Here is a 15,931-nt window from a genome sequence, read left to right as displayed (position 1 = left end):
ACCTGGGGATCTGGGTTCGAGTCTCGGTAACGACGCCCAAAAAACCCCCTGTGATTCTGGGCAAATCACTTAATCTCCCCGTGCCTAAAAAATGAAGAAAAAAAAAAATGTGTCCTCATGTAACGTAACTGGTGCTATGTAAAGCGCTCTGATAACTGATTCGGTTCGGTTCTAGTTCGCGCTATATAAAACTCTGCAAAAAAAAAAATAAAAAAAAAATGAGCCTTTGAACTATTTTTATAGCTACTCCCAAACTGACTGTAGCACTTATTACAGGCAATAGTGTAAACCAGAGCTAACCTAAAGGAAAGCCAACCTTGCCACAATGAAAACATTAGTTGGTAGGTTTTTGTCTACCAGAACTTGTAAAACATTAAATATACATGTCCTACATCTTAAATACCACACACCCTGTCCTATGAGCATATAGGGCCTATTTTAGGGGTGACTATAAGTATTAAAAGGGAAGATTTAGGGCTGGTAAAGGGTTTATTTTGCTAGATCAATGGCAATTTAGAACTGCACACCTAGACTGCCTTTCCAGGCCTCGGGGCATGCTTACAGCGCTACTTGAGTGGGTGCACAAGGAGTGCTGCTGCCCACTAATAGAATTTAAATTACAGGCGCTTGGTGCATGTAGTACCATAGATGCAGAACTTGGAGTAAATTAAATGTGCCAATTGTGTTTATGCTAATTTTACCATGTTTAGGAGGCACGTTGCCACTGGTTAGCAGAGGTAAAGAGTTTAGGTCCAACTAAAATGGATTCAGCACAAGAAGACACCAATCTGGTTGAATGCCACACAAAAGATGACCATTTCCAACAGATAACAATTATTAACATGGGTGGGACTTCCTTCCACAGTATTGTTCCTTTCATTGAGATGGCCCTTTCTCCTATTCAAGTCTGACATATTTGAGGGATCACAAGATGTTTAGTTTCTTCCTACCAAATCTGTTGACCTGGCACCTATTGTGCAAGCTTCTCTATCACAAAGAATAGCCATTTTGTTAAAGGACGTTTGTACAGTACGTAGCGCATTGGATCCACTTTGTTTTGTTACAGTCAGCCAAAACAGCATCTCCGCTATAGGGGAATAATCTCCAGCCCTGAACTGCATCCAGTCTTCCAGGTTGGCCCATAATGGACACGGTGCAACTTCTGGACTCTGTTCTCTAGTGGGCGCAAGCACAGTCCAACAGCCGCAAGTCAGTAACCACAGACAAAACAGGCATTTGGTGGCCATCCCTAAATTTGGTGGCTGCTGTGGTAATATGGTGTCTTCCCAGACGTACGGTGACAATGTCAGACCTATCGTAGAAATCCCTGACATATGGTGGGAATCTGTGGCATACGGTGCTTGTCGCTGACATTGGATGGCCACCCATGATATATTGTGGGTTTTCCTGGTACACCTTTACATTCCTGCCATGTAGTGTCCATTTCTTAATATTGAGGAACATCCCTGCCACTCTGGGCATCCCTTGCATATGGCGGGCAGCATTCCTGGCATCTGGTGATCCTCCCTGGCTTTTTGTGGCTTATGAGAGTGATGCAAGGGCATGCAAAGCTTCACGATGGAATGTGAGACAGTGTCTGTCCATGTGTGTCTGTAGTGTAAACAAGAGTACCTGATGAAAATCATATTTAGAGACATAATTAGTGAAGTTACACAACATGAAAAGCTGGTGTTTGAGAACCACATTGACTTTTTTAATAGAAAATGAAAAGCTCATGTTTTTGGTCACAGTGATGTTTTTACTGAAAATGTAAAGCTGGTGAATGAAGGCATCAGACTGTATCTGCAGGGCTAGCCAGTGTTTCGGCATGTTTCCAACATGTATTAAATACTGCTGCTTAAGTGTTAATTTATGCCTAGTTTGGGGGTTTATTGCTGATGATATGGGCTCATTACATTTGTGCCAGACATTAGTTCCTCTTTTGGGAGCTATTTTTCGACTTGTGGAGAAGACATTTCATAAGCTGCATTGATAGTTTCTATGACATTATCACCACTGTAACGTGGGGGTAAGTTAGGGCATTACTCTTCTCTGTGAGCCTGTAAAATCTGTTTCACTCAGGCACAGAACTGCTTCTTACTGTCTGAGAGTGTGTGATTTGTTTAATTTTGTGCAACGTTTAATTTGCACAAAATAAAAAGTGAAAACAGTGGCTCAGGAACTAGGGGTGCGTGAAGTGCTGCAGCACCCCATACAACTTGAAAGAGTTTAGATGGAGAATGAACAGTGAAGGGACACCTCAAATGTTTTTGTTCAGACAGCATCTGTTGTGTTTTCAAAGACAGCCTGACACTTATCCCCTGTGCTTGTAGAGAGCTGAAGTTACTGCCAGCGACCCCACTCTAAAAATGGTTCCAGGACCACTGGCTGGGAATGTTGTGCTATTTGCATAATTAAAAATTACAGAATACATAACACATCGTTTAGATCCGACTTGTCACCCCAGGTGTCTGCGAGAGGTGTTGTTGCCTGTTTTTTTTAATTTATCTATAAAGTGGCCCAGGAATCAGCAATCTCATTAGTCCCAGCTGTGCTGTTGGCATCTTGTGCGCTCTGCCCGCCATTTTGAGATCTTTATTCAGCGACTGGGGGAGGGTCAAAGAGATTCCTTGCAAAAAACTGACGCTGCATGAGATACTCAACTTACTCCAATGAAATACACAAAAGGTGATGTGTGGCTGCTTGCAATAAGTCCAACCACTGGCAATAGCTCGGGGTAGCACTCCAACCAATCGTTCTTTTGCCCACTACGCCCCTTCACTTTATACCCAGCTATGTGCAAATCAGTCTTGACCTTGCTCCTCATGGGAACAGCCCAGCACAAGATGCCAGACCTGTTCCTCACTGAATCGAACACAAGGCACCCAGGACCGCTTTCACCCTAGTTATGGGCTCATCAGTCGGGTATAGCTTGGTTCCAGTGAGACAGTGAGCATGGGGTCCATGTTCGGACATACGCATGCCACTTAAGGCGGTACATGAAACACACAATTGGTGATGGGAGGTTGCTTGCAGTAAGTCTACTCATAAGTTACTCCAACGATCAGGTTCAGATCCCCAAACGTAGGGTTTTTTCAGGTGCCCACAGTGGCCTGCGACATTAAATATAAGACGCAGTAGCAGGAACCCAATAAAAGTTCACAAACCCACATTCATCCCAGAGATTGCTTATTATCTCTCTCAGTTGTTGAAAATATATACAGTAATACGTGGTTGAAAGAGGACAAAGAATACAATATGAAGTATTTTAAATTCAGTATTCTTAAAAGGCAAAAAGAAATGGAAGCTGGGAGGGCAGCAGTCCCTCTTATTGTCCCAGGGAAACCCTGATTGGCGATAGCTTCTCTTTGGTGCCAGACAGGGCATGCACCAGATGATGCAGACGGATCACTGAAATAATATCGACTACCAAAATATCGACTACCCAAAATATCGAGGAAAAAATATCTACAGCCAAAATATCGAGTTTGTATGTACAAACAGGTAAGTACAAAAATATCGAGTACAAAATATCGTTTACAAAAATATAGTTGTAAAAAATATCGACTTTAATAAAAACAATGTTTAATTACTAAAATATAAAAAATTAATTACTAAAATATAATTAACAATACTTAAAATAACTTTTAATAATTAAATAATTAATGAAAGTAAAAAAATAATATTTTTTTATCATATTTCTTAAAACATATATATATATAGTAACAAAATTTAATTAAATAATAGCCAATATTATTAACGTACAAATACAAAAGAGTAGAAATTACTATTCCCACTCCAGTGGGTGCAACAGTAGGGAAAGCGTTGGATAGCGTAGGGGTTAAAATTACTATTCCCACTGCAAAGAGTGCAACAGTGGATATATGACGTTACAACGCAACTTTTACAACGCACTACCATTACAACGTAAGTATTGGTAAGTATATAATAATTTTTTTAATTTAAATTATTTAAAAATATTTTAATTTAATTTAATTTAATTTCATTAAATTAAATTAATGTAAATGTAATTTTACTTTATTTTTACACTGTACCCCTGTACCCCAAAAACCCAAAACTGACCCTGAACCCTAAAAAAACCCTTTACCCAAAAACCCAAAACTGACCCTGAACCCTAAAAATACCCCTTTACCCAAAAACTAAAAACTGACCCTGAACCCTAAAAATACCCCTTTACCCAAAAACTAAAAACTGACCCTGAACCCTAAAAATACCCCTTTACCCAAAAACTAAAAACTGACCCTGAACCCTAAAAATACCCCTTTACCCAAAAACCCAAAACTGACCCTGAACCCTAAAAATACCCCTTTACCCAAAAACTAAAAACTGACCCTGAACCCTAAAAATACCCCTTTACCCAAAAACTAAAAACTGACCCTGAACCCTAAAAATACCCCTTTACCCAAAAACCCAAAACTGACCCTGAACCCTAAAAATACCCCTTTACCCAAAAACTAAAAACTGACCCTGAACCCTAAAAATACCCCTTTACCCAAAAACTAAAAACTGACCCTGAACCCTAAAAATACCCCTTTACCCAAAAACTAAAAACTGACCCTGAACTCTAAAGATACCCCTTTACCCAAAAACTAAGAACTGACCCTGAACCCTAAAAATACCCCTTTAATTTAACATAATTAGCAATTAATCAATTAAATTAAATTAATTACCAATTACATTTTAATTAATTAACAAATATTTTTAATTAACAATTAATTAAATATTACTACCAATTAATACATTTACATATTTAATTAATTATAATTAAATTACTTCCCACCCTATTCCCCTATAAACCCACAACCCGCTACAGGAAATAAATTATTTCTTAAAACATATATATATATATATAGTAACAAAATTTAATTAAATAATAGCCAATATTATTAACGTACAAATACAAAAGAGTAAAAATTACTATTCCCACTCCAGTGGGTGCAACAGTAGGGAAAGCGTTGGATAGCGTAGGGGTTAAAATTACTATTCCCACTGCAAAGAGTGCAACAGTGGATATATGACGTTACAACGCAACTTTTACAACGCACTACCATTACAACGTAAGTATTGGTAAGTATATAATAATTTTTTTAATTTAAATTATTTAAAAATATTTTAATATAATTTAATTTAATTTCATTTCATTAAATTAAATTAATGTAAATTTAATTTTACTTTATTTTTACACTGTACCCCTGTACCCCAAAAACCCAAAACTGACCCTGAACCCTAAAAATACCCCTTTACCCAAAAACTAAAAACTGACCCTGGACCCTAAAAATACCCCTTTACCCAAAAACTGACCCTGAACCCTAAAAATACCCCTTTACCCAAAAACTAAAAACTGACCCTGAACCCTAAAAATACCCCTTTACCCAAAAACCCAAAACTGACCCTGAACCCTAAAAATACCCCTTTACCCAAAAACTAAAAACTGACCCTGAACCCTAAAAATACCCCTTTACCCAAAAACTAAAAACTGACCCTGAACCCTAAAAATACCCCTTTACCCAAAAACCCAAAACTGACCCTGAACCCTAAAAATACCCCTTTACCCAAAAACTAAAAACTGACCCTGAACCCTAAAAATACCCCTTTACCCGAAAACTAAAAACTGACCCTGAACCCTAAAAATACCCCTTTACCCAAAAACTAAAAACTGACCCTGAACTCTAAAAATACCCCTTTACCCAAAAACTAAAAACTGACCCTGAACCCTAAAAATACCCCTTTAATTTAACATAATTAGCAATTAATCAATTAAATTAAATTAATTACCAATTACATTTTAATTAATTAACAAATATTTTTTAATTAACAATTAATTAAATATTACTACCAATTAATACATTTACATATTTAATTAATTATAATTAAATTACTTCCCACCCTATTCCCCTATAAACCCACAACCCGCTACAGGAAATAAACTATTTTAATTTACATAATTAGCAATTAATTAATTAAATAAAATTAATTACCAATTACATTTTAATTAATTAACAAATATTTTTTAATTAACAATTAATTAAATATTACTACCAATTATTAAATTTACATATTTAATTAATTATAATTAAATTACTTCCCACCCTATTCCCCTATAAACCCACAACCCGCTACCGGAAATACATTATTTTAATTTACATAATTAGCAATTAATCAATTAAATTAAATTAATTACCAATTACATTTTAAATAATTAACATATATTATTTAATTACCAATTAATTAATTATTACTACCAATTAATAAATTTACATATTTAATTAATTATAATTAAATTACTTCCCACCCTATTCCCCTATAAACCCACAACCCGCTACAGAATAAAATTACACAATAATTAAAAAAAAATCATTAATTAAAAATAATTATAACATAAAATGACACTTTTCACACATATTATAACTTAAAAACACTATAAATAATTAAATATTATTTAAAAAACGATATTTTTTACTATCTAGATTATATACTTGGATATTTTCACTTTCTATATTATTTACAGTCGATATTACTTCACTTACCTTAAAAACGATATTTTGGCTGTCGATATTCTGTCCTGTCGATATTTTGTCCAAACGATATTTAAAACTCGATATTCTGTCCAAACGATATTTTGGAGTCGATATTATGTCTGTGCACCGATGCAGACATGGTAGGTGGAGCCAGAAAAGTACCCAAGCAATAGCATGCTATTGGCCCTCTGGGGTAAATCAATTCTTCTAATGCCAAGGTGTGTCAAATATTGGTTCTTTATGGAGCATTAGAACATTAGAATGTTAACCGCTCCATTGAAAGGAATGGAGTGCTCTGGGCTTCTAATGGCCGATAGAAGCCCGGAGCATCAACATTCCAAGGTTTAACAAAGGCCTCACGGAGCCCGAGAGGATTTCAACCCCCCCAGGCTCCGTGAGGGCTTTGTTTTACTAGTTAGAACATACTGCCCTCTAGGGGCGGAATGTTCTAACATACTTAGAGCCCTCCGTAGTGGGCTCTACTGACCATTAAAGACACTCTCCCTTCGGCTCGGGTCTTTAACAAGGAAGCAGGCCTTTAATGGCCGGTAGAGCCCCACACAGCGGACTCTAAGGCTTTAATGAAAATGTGCTCCTTCCAGGAGAGGCAACCTGCAGCATCTTCCACAGATGGGATTCTGAGTTGACCGAGGACCCCCTCCCCAGGGTCCCCTGGGCTACTACGCCTTTCTTGGGTCTGAGATACAAGCACAGTCCACAAGGAAATTGACAGGCAGAGCAGGTGCCATGAAATTCGACAGACTACAACTGAGTGAAGAAAGCACCGAGAGTCACCCACTATGATGCCACACTGCTAATGTATTTTTATTTATTTACTTTGCTTATTTATGTAGTGATGGCTGCCTAAGATGGCGGAAAGGACAAGGCAGAGAATGCTCTCTAAAAAGCACCGTAACAGAAAAGAAATGTTTTCAAGGAAGGCTAGAAGACCAGATAGATCTCGACCTCTCTAAACCCAAGAACAGATTATTCCTCAGTTTGGGGGCTGGACAGCAAGAGAAGCGGCCTCTGAAATGTTGTCTCTTAATGTGCGGAGCACATAGTTGGCGGCTATTTCGTAAAACTGCAAAGGGAATTGTATGTTTTCACCGTCTTAACCCCTTCCCTACTTATGACGAGCTCAGCTCGTCATGAGGCACAGTGGAGCTGTGCTCATGACGAGCAGAGCTCGTCATAACTGCCGCGGTCCTCCCACGCGCGGCTAATTCCCCGCCTGTGCGGGCGTTTTATTGTAGTGGTTGGAGTCATGACGAGTCCAGCTCGTCATGTAGCACAGCTCCACTGTGCAGCATGACGAGCTGGACTTGTCATGAGTACCGCAGCGTCGCACGCAGCGCCCCCCCACACGTCGGGGGAATTAGCCCCGCGTGGAAGGGGTGAACAGCATTATAGGCCCCCGGGCAAAGCAGTGGACTTGGCCCTGCCTACACAACTACTCACAGGAATAAAAATCTTTAACAGAAATTTGTGTTAAATTCTGGCTGCATGTGGCCCCTATACTCATGGGGCCCCCGAGCAACTACCTCTAAAGTCTCACGTCTGTAGAAGAATCAGTGAATGAAATAGACACAGTTAAGTTGCACCCTATGTTCCACAGCCAGCCAATGACGTGCAGGCTTCTGATACATGGATGAACGTGCAGAATTGCGGCACCATTCTAACATGGACTTGTTGTTGTAGTATCGCCGAATGCACAGGGAGCCCTAAATATTCAAATGATTAATCATGGACACAATGCAGGCTGCAACTACATGGGCATATGTGTCTCTGGGGACGAATAGAAGATGTTTTTCCTCAGAGACAGCGGGCGAAAAGAATGCACCAGCCACAGACAAAAAAATAAACATTCAGGCTCCTGATATAGAATCACTCCTAGATATAGTGATTTTCCAACTTGAATTGGGGTTTCCAATGGAGGCCATCCCCTAAAGTGTCATCTCTTTGTGTAATGTTGCTTGTTTTTGCTGGAATTCAGCGATAAATAGTTGTGGCTTACACACTGGTGTACTACCAAGCAACTTCTAGGATTCATGACACAGGGTGAAATTATTTACCTAGACCGATGATGTGCTGGGTGTTATCAGCATGGGCTAGAGCCCTGCATCCAAAAGATTTGATAAGGGCAGACCTAGATATTCTAAAAGACTGAAGACTTTGCAGCAATCCATATCACTGCCAAGCTATCTCATCTTGGAGGCGAAAGTGACAGTGCTTCAAAGTGACTAATCTAAAATTACTGACACCAGTGAAGCACTTTTCCTCTAATGCCAATGTCACCCACCTGCTGAAGTAAAACACTATGTTCCACCCTACCTAAAGCAGCAAAGAGATCTAAAAGCATCACTTTTTCCAGATTCCTTCATCCAAGACTGTTCTGATCTCAACCAGAGTTGCCACAAGGGTGACTTCTCTTTTGTGTCCTAGTAGGAACTCCATCTGCAAGGAATCAACGATACATAGAACTTAAGCCAAGATGGTTCCTCCTACTCTGGCGACTCCCTCTTACCTGCGGCTTATCCAGCTCCATTACCTTCACAGAAAGTGTCACCCTCCAGAGAAATAATCCCAGATGCCCTCAATGCTCCATATGTTACAGAGAACGTGGCACTCTGATACATGTGATTTGGGGCTGTGTAAACATTAAACCTTATTGCGCAAGAATTCAGCAAACCCTCTTTGAGGTGACTGGACAACCAATAGACTTAATAGAAAAAGGTTGCCTTGGTGGGGCAAAATGGGTGGAAGCTGAGCATCACGTACACTCCTCGGGTTGGCGAAGATAGATTTTGTGAGTAGACGGGAACTCTCCCCAGCATGCAGGAATGGACAGATGTGCCACGTTGGTGCACGTGGTATACACTGCATGTGGGTGTCCATGGAAGGTTGATAAGATCTGGGACTTGGGGGGTGCGGGGCTTGGCTACTGAAGACATAAGGGGCCACACTGTGAGAGCCAACAGAAATTGATGCATGTATTCTAAGTCCATTACCGTATTCTACAGCTTTGAGTCAACTTCCAAGGATGTGTCACAGAGCTTTGCCGCCAAATATGAATGTCATCTAATTGTTTATCTTGTCATATGCTGCATCTTTACTCGTTGTTTTGCATTTTCTCTATTCTGTGTTTTTGTAGAGACAGAATTTTTTATAGGGTGAAATGTTTCTTATACTTTCATATACATTTTTCACCTTTGAGCTGGAGAAGGTGGCAGTTTGTAGCTAAAAGCTTAGGAACATTCCTAATTAGCGGTCTCTCAATTGTTTATAAGTTCTGTATATGTGTGATGGTCCCGATAAATGGATGATATCCAATTGCGAATTATGTTGGATTTTCCTTTGTATTCTATGTGCGCCCCTAATCAAGTCTGACTAATGGGTAAAGTTGCATAGTATTTGGAACCTATGAACAATCCAAATCATGTTGCTTAAGTCCTGCTTACCATTACACTTCGTTTTTCGATACAATATATCGCCCTCTATCTCTCTTTCTCTGTGTTTCATAAACATGTTGGTAGTAATGGTTTGGTAGATATCTGTTACAGCTGAGAAGGTCATTTTGAGTGGAGGTCAGAGGCAGTTCCTCCATTATGCCGGAGGAGCATCGCCCCCACCCTGCTGAAAGCAAGCAGAGGCAAAGGACACAAATAAAATGATAATAAAACATTTTTATTATCATTTTATTTTTAGCCCTGCAGGCTGCGAGCCGAGGGAGGGCGTGGCCTCCCATACTGATGCTGAAGCACCAGACAGGGGTGGTAAGCACTGCCAAGTGCGCATGATGGTTTGGCTGGACCTCTGGTGCCGGCCATACCATCATGCGAACTTAGCCTTTCTCCACCGAGCTATGTTGTACAGCTGGGTGTAGAAACCAACACAGGCTCCCGCTCTGTGTCTGAGCGCCAAACCAAGGCACTCAGACCAATCCCAGCGCTGCTCACACGCTGGGAATAGTATTCCCAGTGGGAGATGGGAGCCTGCGCAGTCCTGACAAGGACGCGTGGGTCGGGAGCAAGGCGGGGGCCGTTGGAGCAAGTAACTTTTATTTTCTTTATTTATACATCTGTTTTTGTTTTCCACCTCCCCCCACTTAGCAATATTAGTAGCTGCTACTGGTGGAGGTCACAGTTCTCCCAAGTGATTTCTTATTTCAATCAAACTCCACTTGTCTCACAAGTGAATTTGGAATTGGCCCCAGCAGGTGTGATGGAAGGTGCAGTACTGAACAACATGATTTGATTTGATTGTGATTGCATTATGTCTTGTTAGAATGAGATACACTGTGAAGCTAGTAACTGATGAGCGTTCACTACATATTTCTTTAGATGTACTCGGCATAGGTTGGAGCAGTGGCCTATCGTGCCACATGCTGCCAACCACCATGGGCTGGACCGCGACAAGACTCTACTCTCAACCCGCTGCATATGGACTCCACTGAATCCCACTGAATTCCATATGTGTGCACAATTATTTTATTTTACCCAATTTGAAATGATGTTTAGTGAGAACAGAATGTAAGTGCATGCACTTTGGTTCAGTCAAGAGGTGCGCTTGTGTAAATACCATTTGCGACCTTTTCCACTACAGAATTAGTGTAAATTGCCACATCAGTGATTTTGTGGGAAGCTCGTGAACCAGTGTACAATAATGGTTCGCCTTTTTTCTGCAGGCAGAAATCTTAACAGGGGTCTCAGTCAACAGCCCAAAGGATGCAGAGGAAGCCGCCATGGTTCTGTTACAACGAGGCTGTAAACTGGTCATTGTGACCCTGGGAGCTGAAGGGTGTGTGCTCCTGTCCGCAGAGGACTCCTCTCCAAAGCATGTTCCTGCTGAGAAGGTCAAGGCTGTGGATACCACGGTATGTTTTCTACAAAACTCTACAGTAGGACCTTCAAAGAAATGTTTTTCATGGGGTTGTACGGTGACTCATCAACCAGCTCGTTTGATGGCGGTTGATACAAATCTCTTGTGGTGTGACACAGGCACTCTCCATCAGGACACACCACTCAGTATCAGGCAATGGAAAATATTGAGAAAGAGCTCCTTGCACAGACCCAACACAGCCCGAATATCAGTAGCGGCTGGTGTGCAGGCGGAGTGGCGGGCCGGTGGGGGCCTAGGGGGATGACAGACAACAGGGAGGTGTGGGGGGAAGAAGGGGAAACGGACAACAAATTAACATTAAACAACAACAAAAAACGTACCTTCTGCCTGCTGCTCAAAGCTCTTTTCCATGTCCTCGCTGCAGCACAGGCTCCCCTACGGCCAATCCTGACGCTGCTCTCATGTTTGAAAGCAGCGTCGCGATTGGCCTGAGCCCTGGGATTTTGCACTCCCATTGAGACTGGTAGTCTGTGCTTTGCTGTCTCCAACCCAGCAACCCAGCTGGGTTGGAGGCAGCTCAGTGTTTATGCTGATTTGGCCGGCTTGAGACGGCCGTCCAAACTGACTTGTGCACTGACAGCAGGGCAACAACTCCCTCTGCCACTGGCCTTGCGATGACCCTGCCCCCAAGACTTGCCCAGCCCTCAGAACCTTGACTCCAATGTAAGCAAAAGTAGGGAAAGTGTTGGCCTTTGAAGGGGTCAGATTTATTGTTCCGGCTCCTACAAAAGCAACAAAGGGGAAAGTGGTGGATTTTGGAGGGGTTAGAACTACTACTCCCAATCCAGCGTAAGCCATAGTAGGAAAAATTTTAAACTTTATAAAGTTCAGATTTAATTTAATAAAGTAATACAAAATAATGTACATTTATGTAAAATAAATAAACATAAAATATTTGTACATGAACATATTTAAAACATTTTTTAACAATATATAATATTTATACATTTTTAAAAACTAAAAACACAAAACATATACAATTATAGATAAAATAATCTTCACAAATATGAAAAATAGATTTCAAAATACTTCCGACCCTAATACTCTCTAATTCCAACAACAAAAACACATTATATTATAACAGACAAAATAACAATGCACATTATTTAAAGCAAATAAAACAAAAAAATTATTAAACATAAACATTGAACACAATATAATGAATTAGTATCCAAATGATTAAAACAATTAAATAATTACCCGCTAACAAATACACAAATCACCATATTTTTTTAAAGTATCCGTTAAATAATTTAAACAAACTTTCACATAAGTTGACTTAGCATCAACTGGCACAAATCGGTCATATTTCCTCTCACGGCTGGCACAACCGTCTGGCCCTGTGCGTTTCCACTTGAATGGTGCAATGACGCGATTAAGTATCTGGGGATCTATGTCCATCTTGACACTGACACCATGATCAGACTGAACTACGGCAAGGCTGTTGGGTCCCTGGAATCTCAAATCACGAAATGGCTGCGTCTGCCTTTATCAATGGCTGGTAGAGTCGCCATAATCAAAATGGTCCTTCTTCCCCGATTCTTGTATCTTTTTAATAATATCCCCATTCCCCTTACTAAAACCTTTTTTGCGCAAGTACGATCATTATTATTACGCCTTGTCTGGGTGGATAAGACACCTAGGGTTAGGTGGCAAACCTTAGTTTTGCCATACGAGAGGGGAGGCTTTGGGGTCCATTTACATTTGTACTACCTAATAGCACAATGTTGTTATGCGCACGTCTGGTTCCACCCGGACGTTCGCGTCCCATATTCTAAACCGGAGGCCGATCTGGTACTCACTCGTACCCTATATACTGTCCTGCCAACGGGATTCCCTAGGGGCCCCGGGATCTTTAGACAGTATCTACCACTTGCTGGGCGTGGGGCAAGTTGCGCAGATTGCTCGGGCTGGAGACGCTTTACTCTCCTGCACTACCCCTCCCCAATCCTTCCTTGCTCCCAATCACTGGTGAAGTGTTGGTCCAGCGTACACTGGAAAGGTTTGACATTCGTAGGGTGGGCGATCTGTTCCCTGACGGACACCTTTTCTCGGTGTCCAAGGAGGCCCGATTCACAGATCGTTCCTTTATGGACACTTTTGTAATGAAACGTATGCACTCAATGCTTCGCGCCACTTTCCCTTCATACCCTGCGGCCCCTGAACCTACTCCCCCATTGACATTATTCCTACAAAGCCCTACTGGCGCACACTTGGTTTCCAAAATATATAAACAATGTGGGATGACCCGACCGGTGTCTGATTCTAAGGTGCGTGAGGCCTGGGAGGCGGATTTGGGTGGTCCTATTACTGATGACCTGTGGGAATGGTGCTGTAGCCCTACCAAGGACATCTCATTAAACAGTAGACACAAGTTGCTTCACTTCAAATTCCTTGGCAGAATGTATCACACACCCGCCCGTTCTCATAGAATTGACCCGATTAGACCTCACCACTGCCCGAAATGTTTAGCTCCATTTGCTGATTTTGCCCACCTTGCTTGACCTATCCTAAGATACACCAGTTCTGGTCCCTAGTACATACCACATTGGGAGACATGCTGTCCATGCAACTATTGCCCACCCCTGAGATCGCGCTGTTAGGATATGTTGCAAACTTTCCCAAGACAATCAGGAAGCTGGCAGCTCTGGGTTTTTTGCTGGCCAAGCGTGAGGTTGCTCTAATATGGGGAAGCAAAAGGGCACCCACTCTGCAGGCATTGCTCGATAGTTTGGCTTTTTGTAACACTAATTGCAAAGAATATTCCACCCAGATTCATACTGCCTCCCGCCCTGTAGATATCTAGGAACCTTACAGAGCCTACATAGCTAAAAAAAGATCGGAGCAAGATTCCCCAGTGTCGAGTGGCATTACTCCCGAGGGTGTTGGCTAGGCATCGGGCTGGGGAGGAGTGTTGGGCCACGGTACTACCTCTTTGTCCATTGTTGCTGTGACTATGTTACCCTTGATGACGTTTGATTACAGTTGGGATTACTCTCGCTACATATTGCTGTACTTTACCATGGTATTACGTGTTTGTATTTCCTTGTCAATTTATTGAGTTGCGCTTTTTACTCGCAATGTTACATGCAACTATGCTACAAGACACCTTTCACGTACATGATTTGTTTTCCATAACGCTGCCGAATGTACTAAAATGATCACTCTCTTTTTCTTTAATTCATGTAAAAACCGAAAATAAAGATTAAAAAAAAAAGTCTGTCTTGGCTCTAAGAGCCAGAACACGAGCAGAACCCTGAAATGTTTGCCATGTAAATTATGCACCAAACACAAAATAAAATGTAATAAAGTCTTTAACAAAAAACTAAAAAAAACCTTTCACATAAGTAACAAATTAGCAAACTAAAAAGTATAAAAAAATTACAATCAATTAAAACATAATATATTTAAAAAACTTCCCACCCTTTTCCCCTATAAACTCAACAATCTGCCAATAAACTGTAATTGAAAAAAAAACGTAAAATATATTTCTGAATCAAAGAAAAGAAAACCACACTAAAAACAATTAAACATATGTAACATTAAAATAATAACCACTTATAACACAAAAACTAATAAAACTCAACTAAATATTTCACAAACGATATTATGAGAAATGTATTGTGAAAAATTATATAAAAGTCTCACAGTAATGATATTCTTACAATCAACGTTCTGTTCCATGATATGTGTGACATCACTATAATTTTAACAAAATATTTGTGTCTCTCAATATTTTTGAAACCATATTCTGGTGGAATACCCTCTGCACACTTGCTTAGGTTAGTATTATACTGGAGCCAACATAAAAGTTTGGATATGAGTTCCTCATACAGTCATCACTCAGGGCAGGGGTACGTGCCTGTTCACCATACAGGGCACACTCTTGCCGCAAACACTGATACGTACCATTCCTTGCACTTACCCTGCAGTTCAGCTGCCTGCCAAATGCGGCCCACTCTTTTGCCAGCCATTTCCTTAAGATCCATTGTTCACCGTGATGTCTGCTTTAACCTCATCCTTTATCATCTGCTTCCCAAGATTACCCCCTGGACACTGCTTCGGCGCAAAGAAGGGCAGTGTCTGTGTGATTTAAAACTCCAAATAAATCAGTAAATCAAAGATTTGCATCGCTGTGGTATCTCACCACCCTATGACTCTAGTAATCTGTGGAATGGCCAGCATAAAAATAAAATTTTGCCCTTAAAATGTAGTGCAGCAAATAGATGTATGAAAAATAAGCCACATTCATAGTGCCTGACACCATTGCCTTTTATGGCTTGGTTAGAGTATACAATATTGTACACTTGTAAATTTGGTACTAAGTTAACTTCTTGCTCTTCTCTTGTGCCATCTGCTGCAAAGTCATCACTCCAGTGTGTATACAATACAACAGAACTCAACCAAACCTTACCTCAATGTGACTGCAACCTTTAGGATTTCAGTAGTAGACCTGCTATTTAAACTAGTGCCCAATAAGATAGTAGGAT

General features: G+C 40.6%; 1 protein-coding gene across 1 annotated transcript in view; it reads left to right on the top strand.

Annotated features, from left to right (window-relative positions):
- The window catches only part of RBKS (ribokinase), a 399,775-nt gene that overhangs the window by 270,466 nt on the left and 113,378 nt on the right, over positions 1-15,931 (top strand). The window contains exon 7 of the mRNA XM_078647503.1: positions 11,227-11,415. Coding sequence (XP_078503629.1) covers positions 11,227-11,415 — 189 coding nt within the window. The remainder of the gene's footprint in view (positions 1-11,226; positions 11,416-15,931) is intronic.

The sequence above is a fragment of the Lissotriton helveticus genome, chromosome 6 (assembly GCF_964261635.1).
Source record: "Lissotriton helveticus chromosome 6, aLisHel1.1, whole genome shotgun sequence".
Taxonomy (NCBI): domain Eukaryota; kingdom Metazoa; phylum Chordata; class Amphibia; order Caudata; family Salamandridae; genus Lissotriton; species Lissotriton helveticus.
This window is presented reverse-complemented; position numbering and strand designations above follow the sequence as displayed.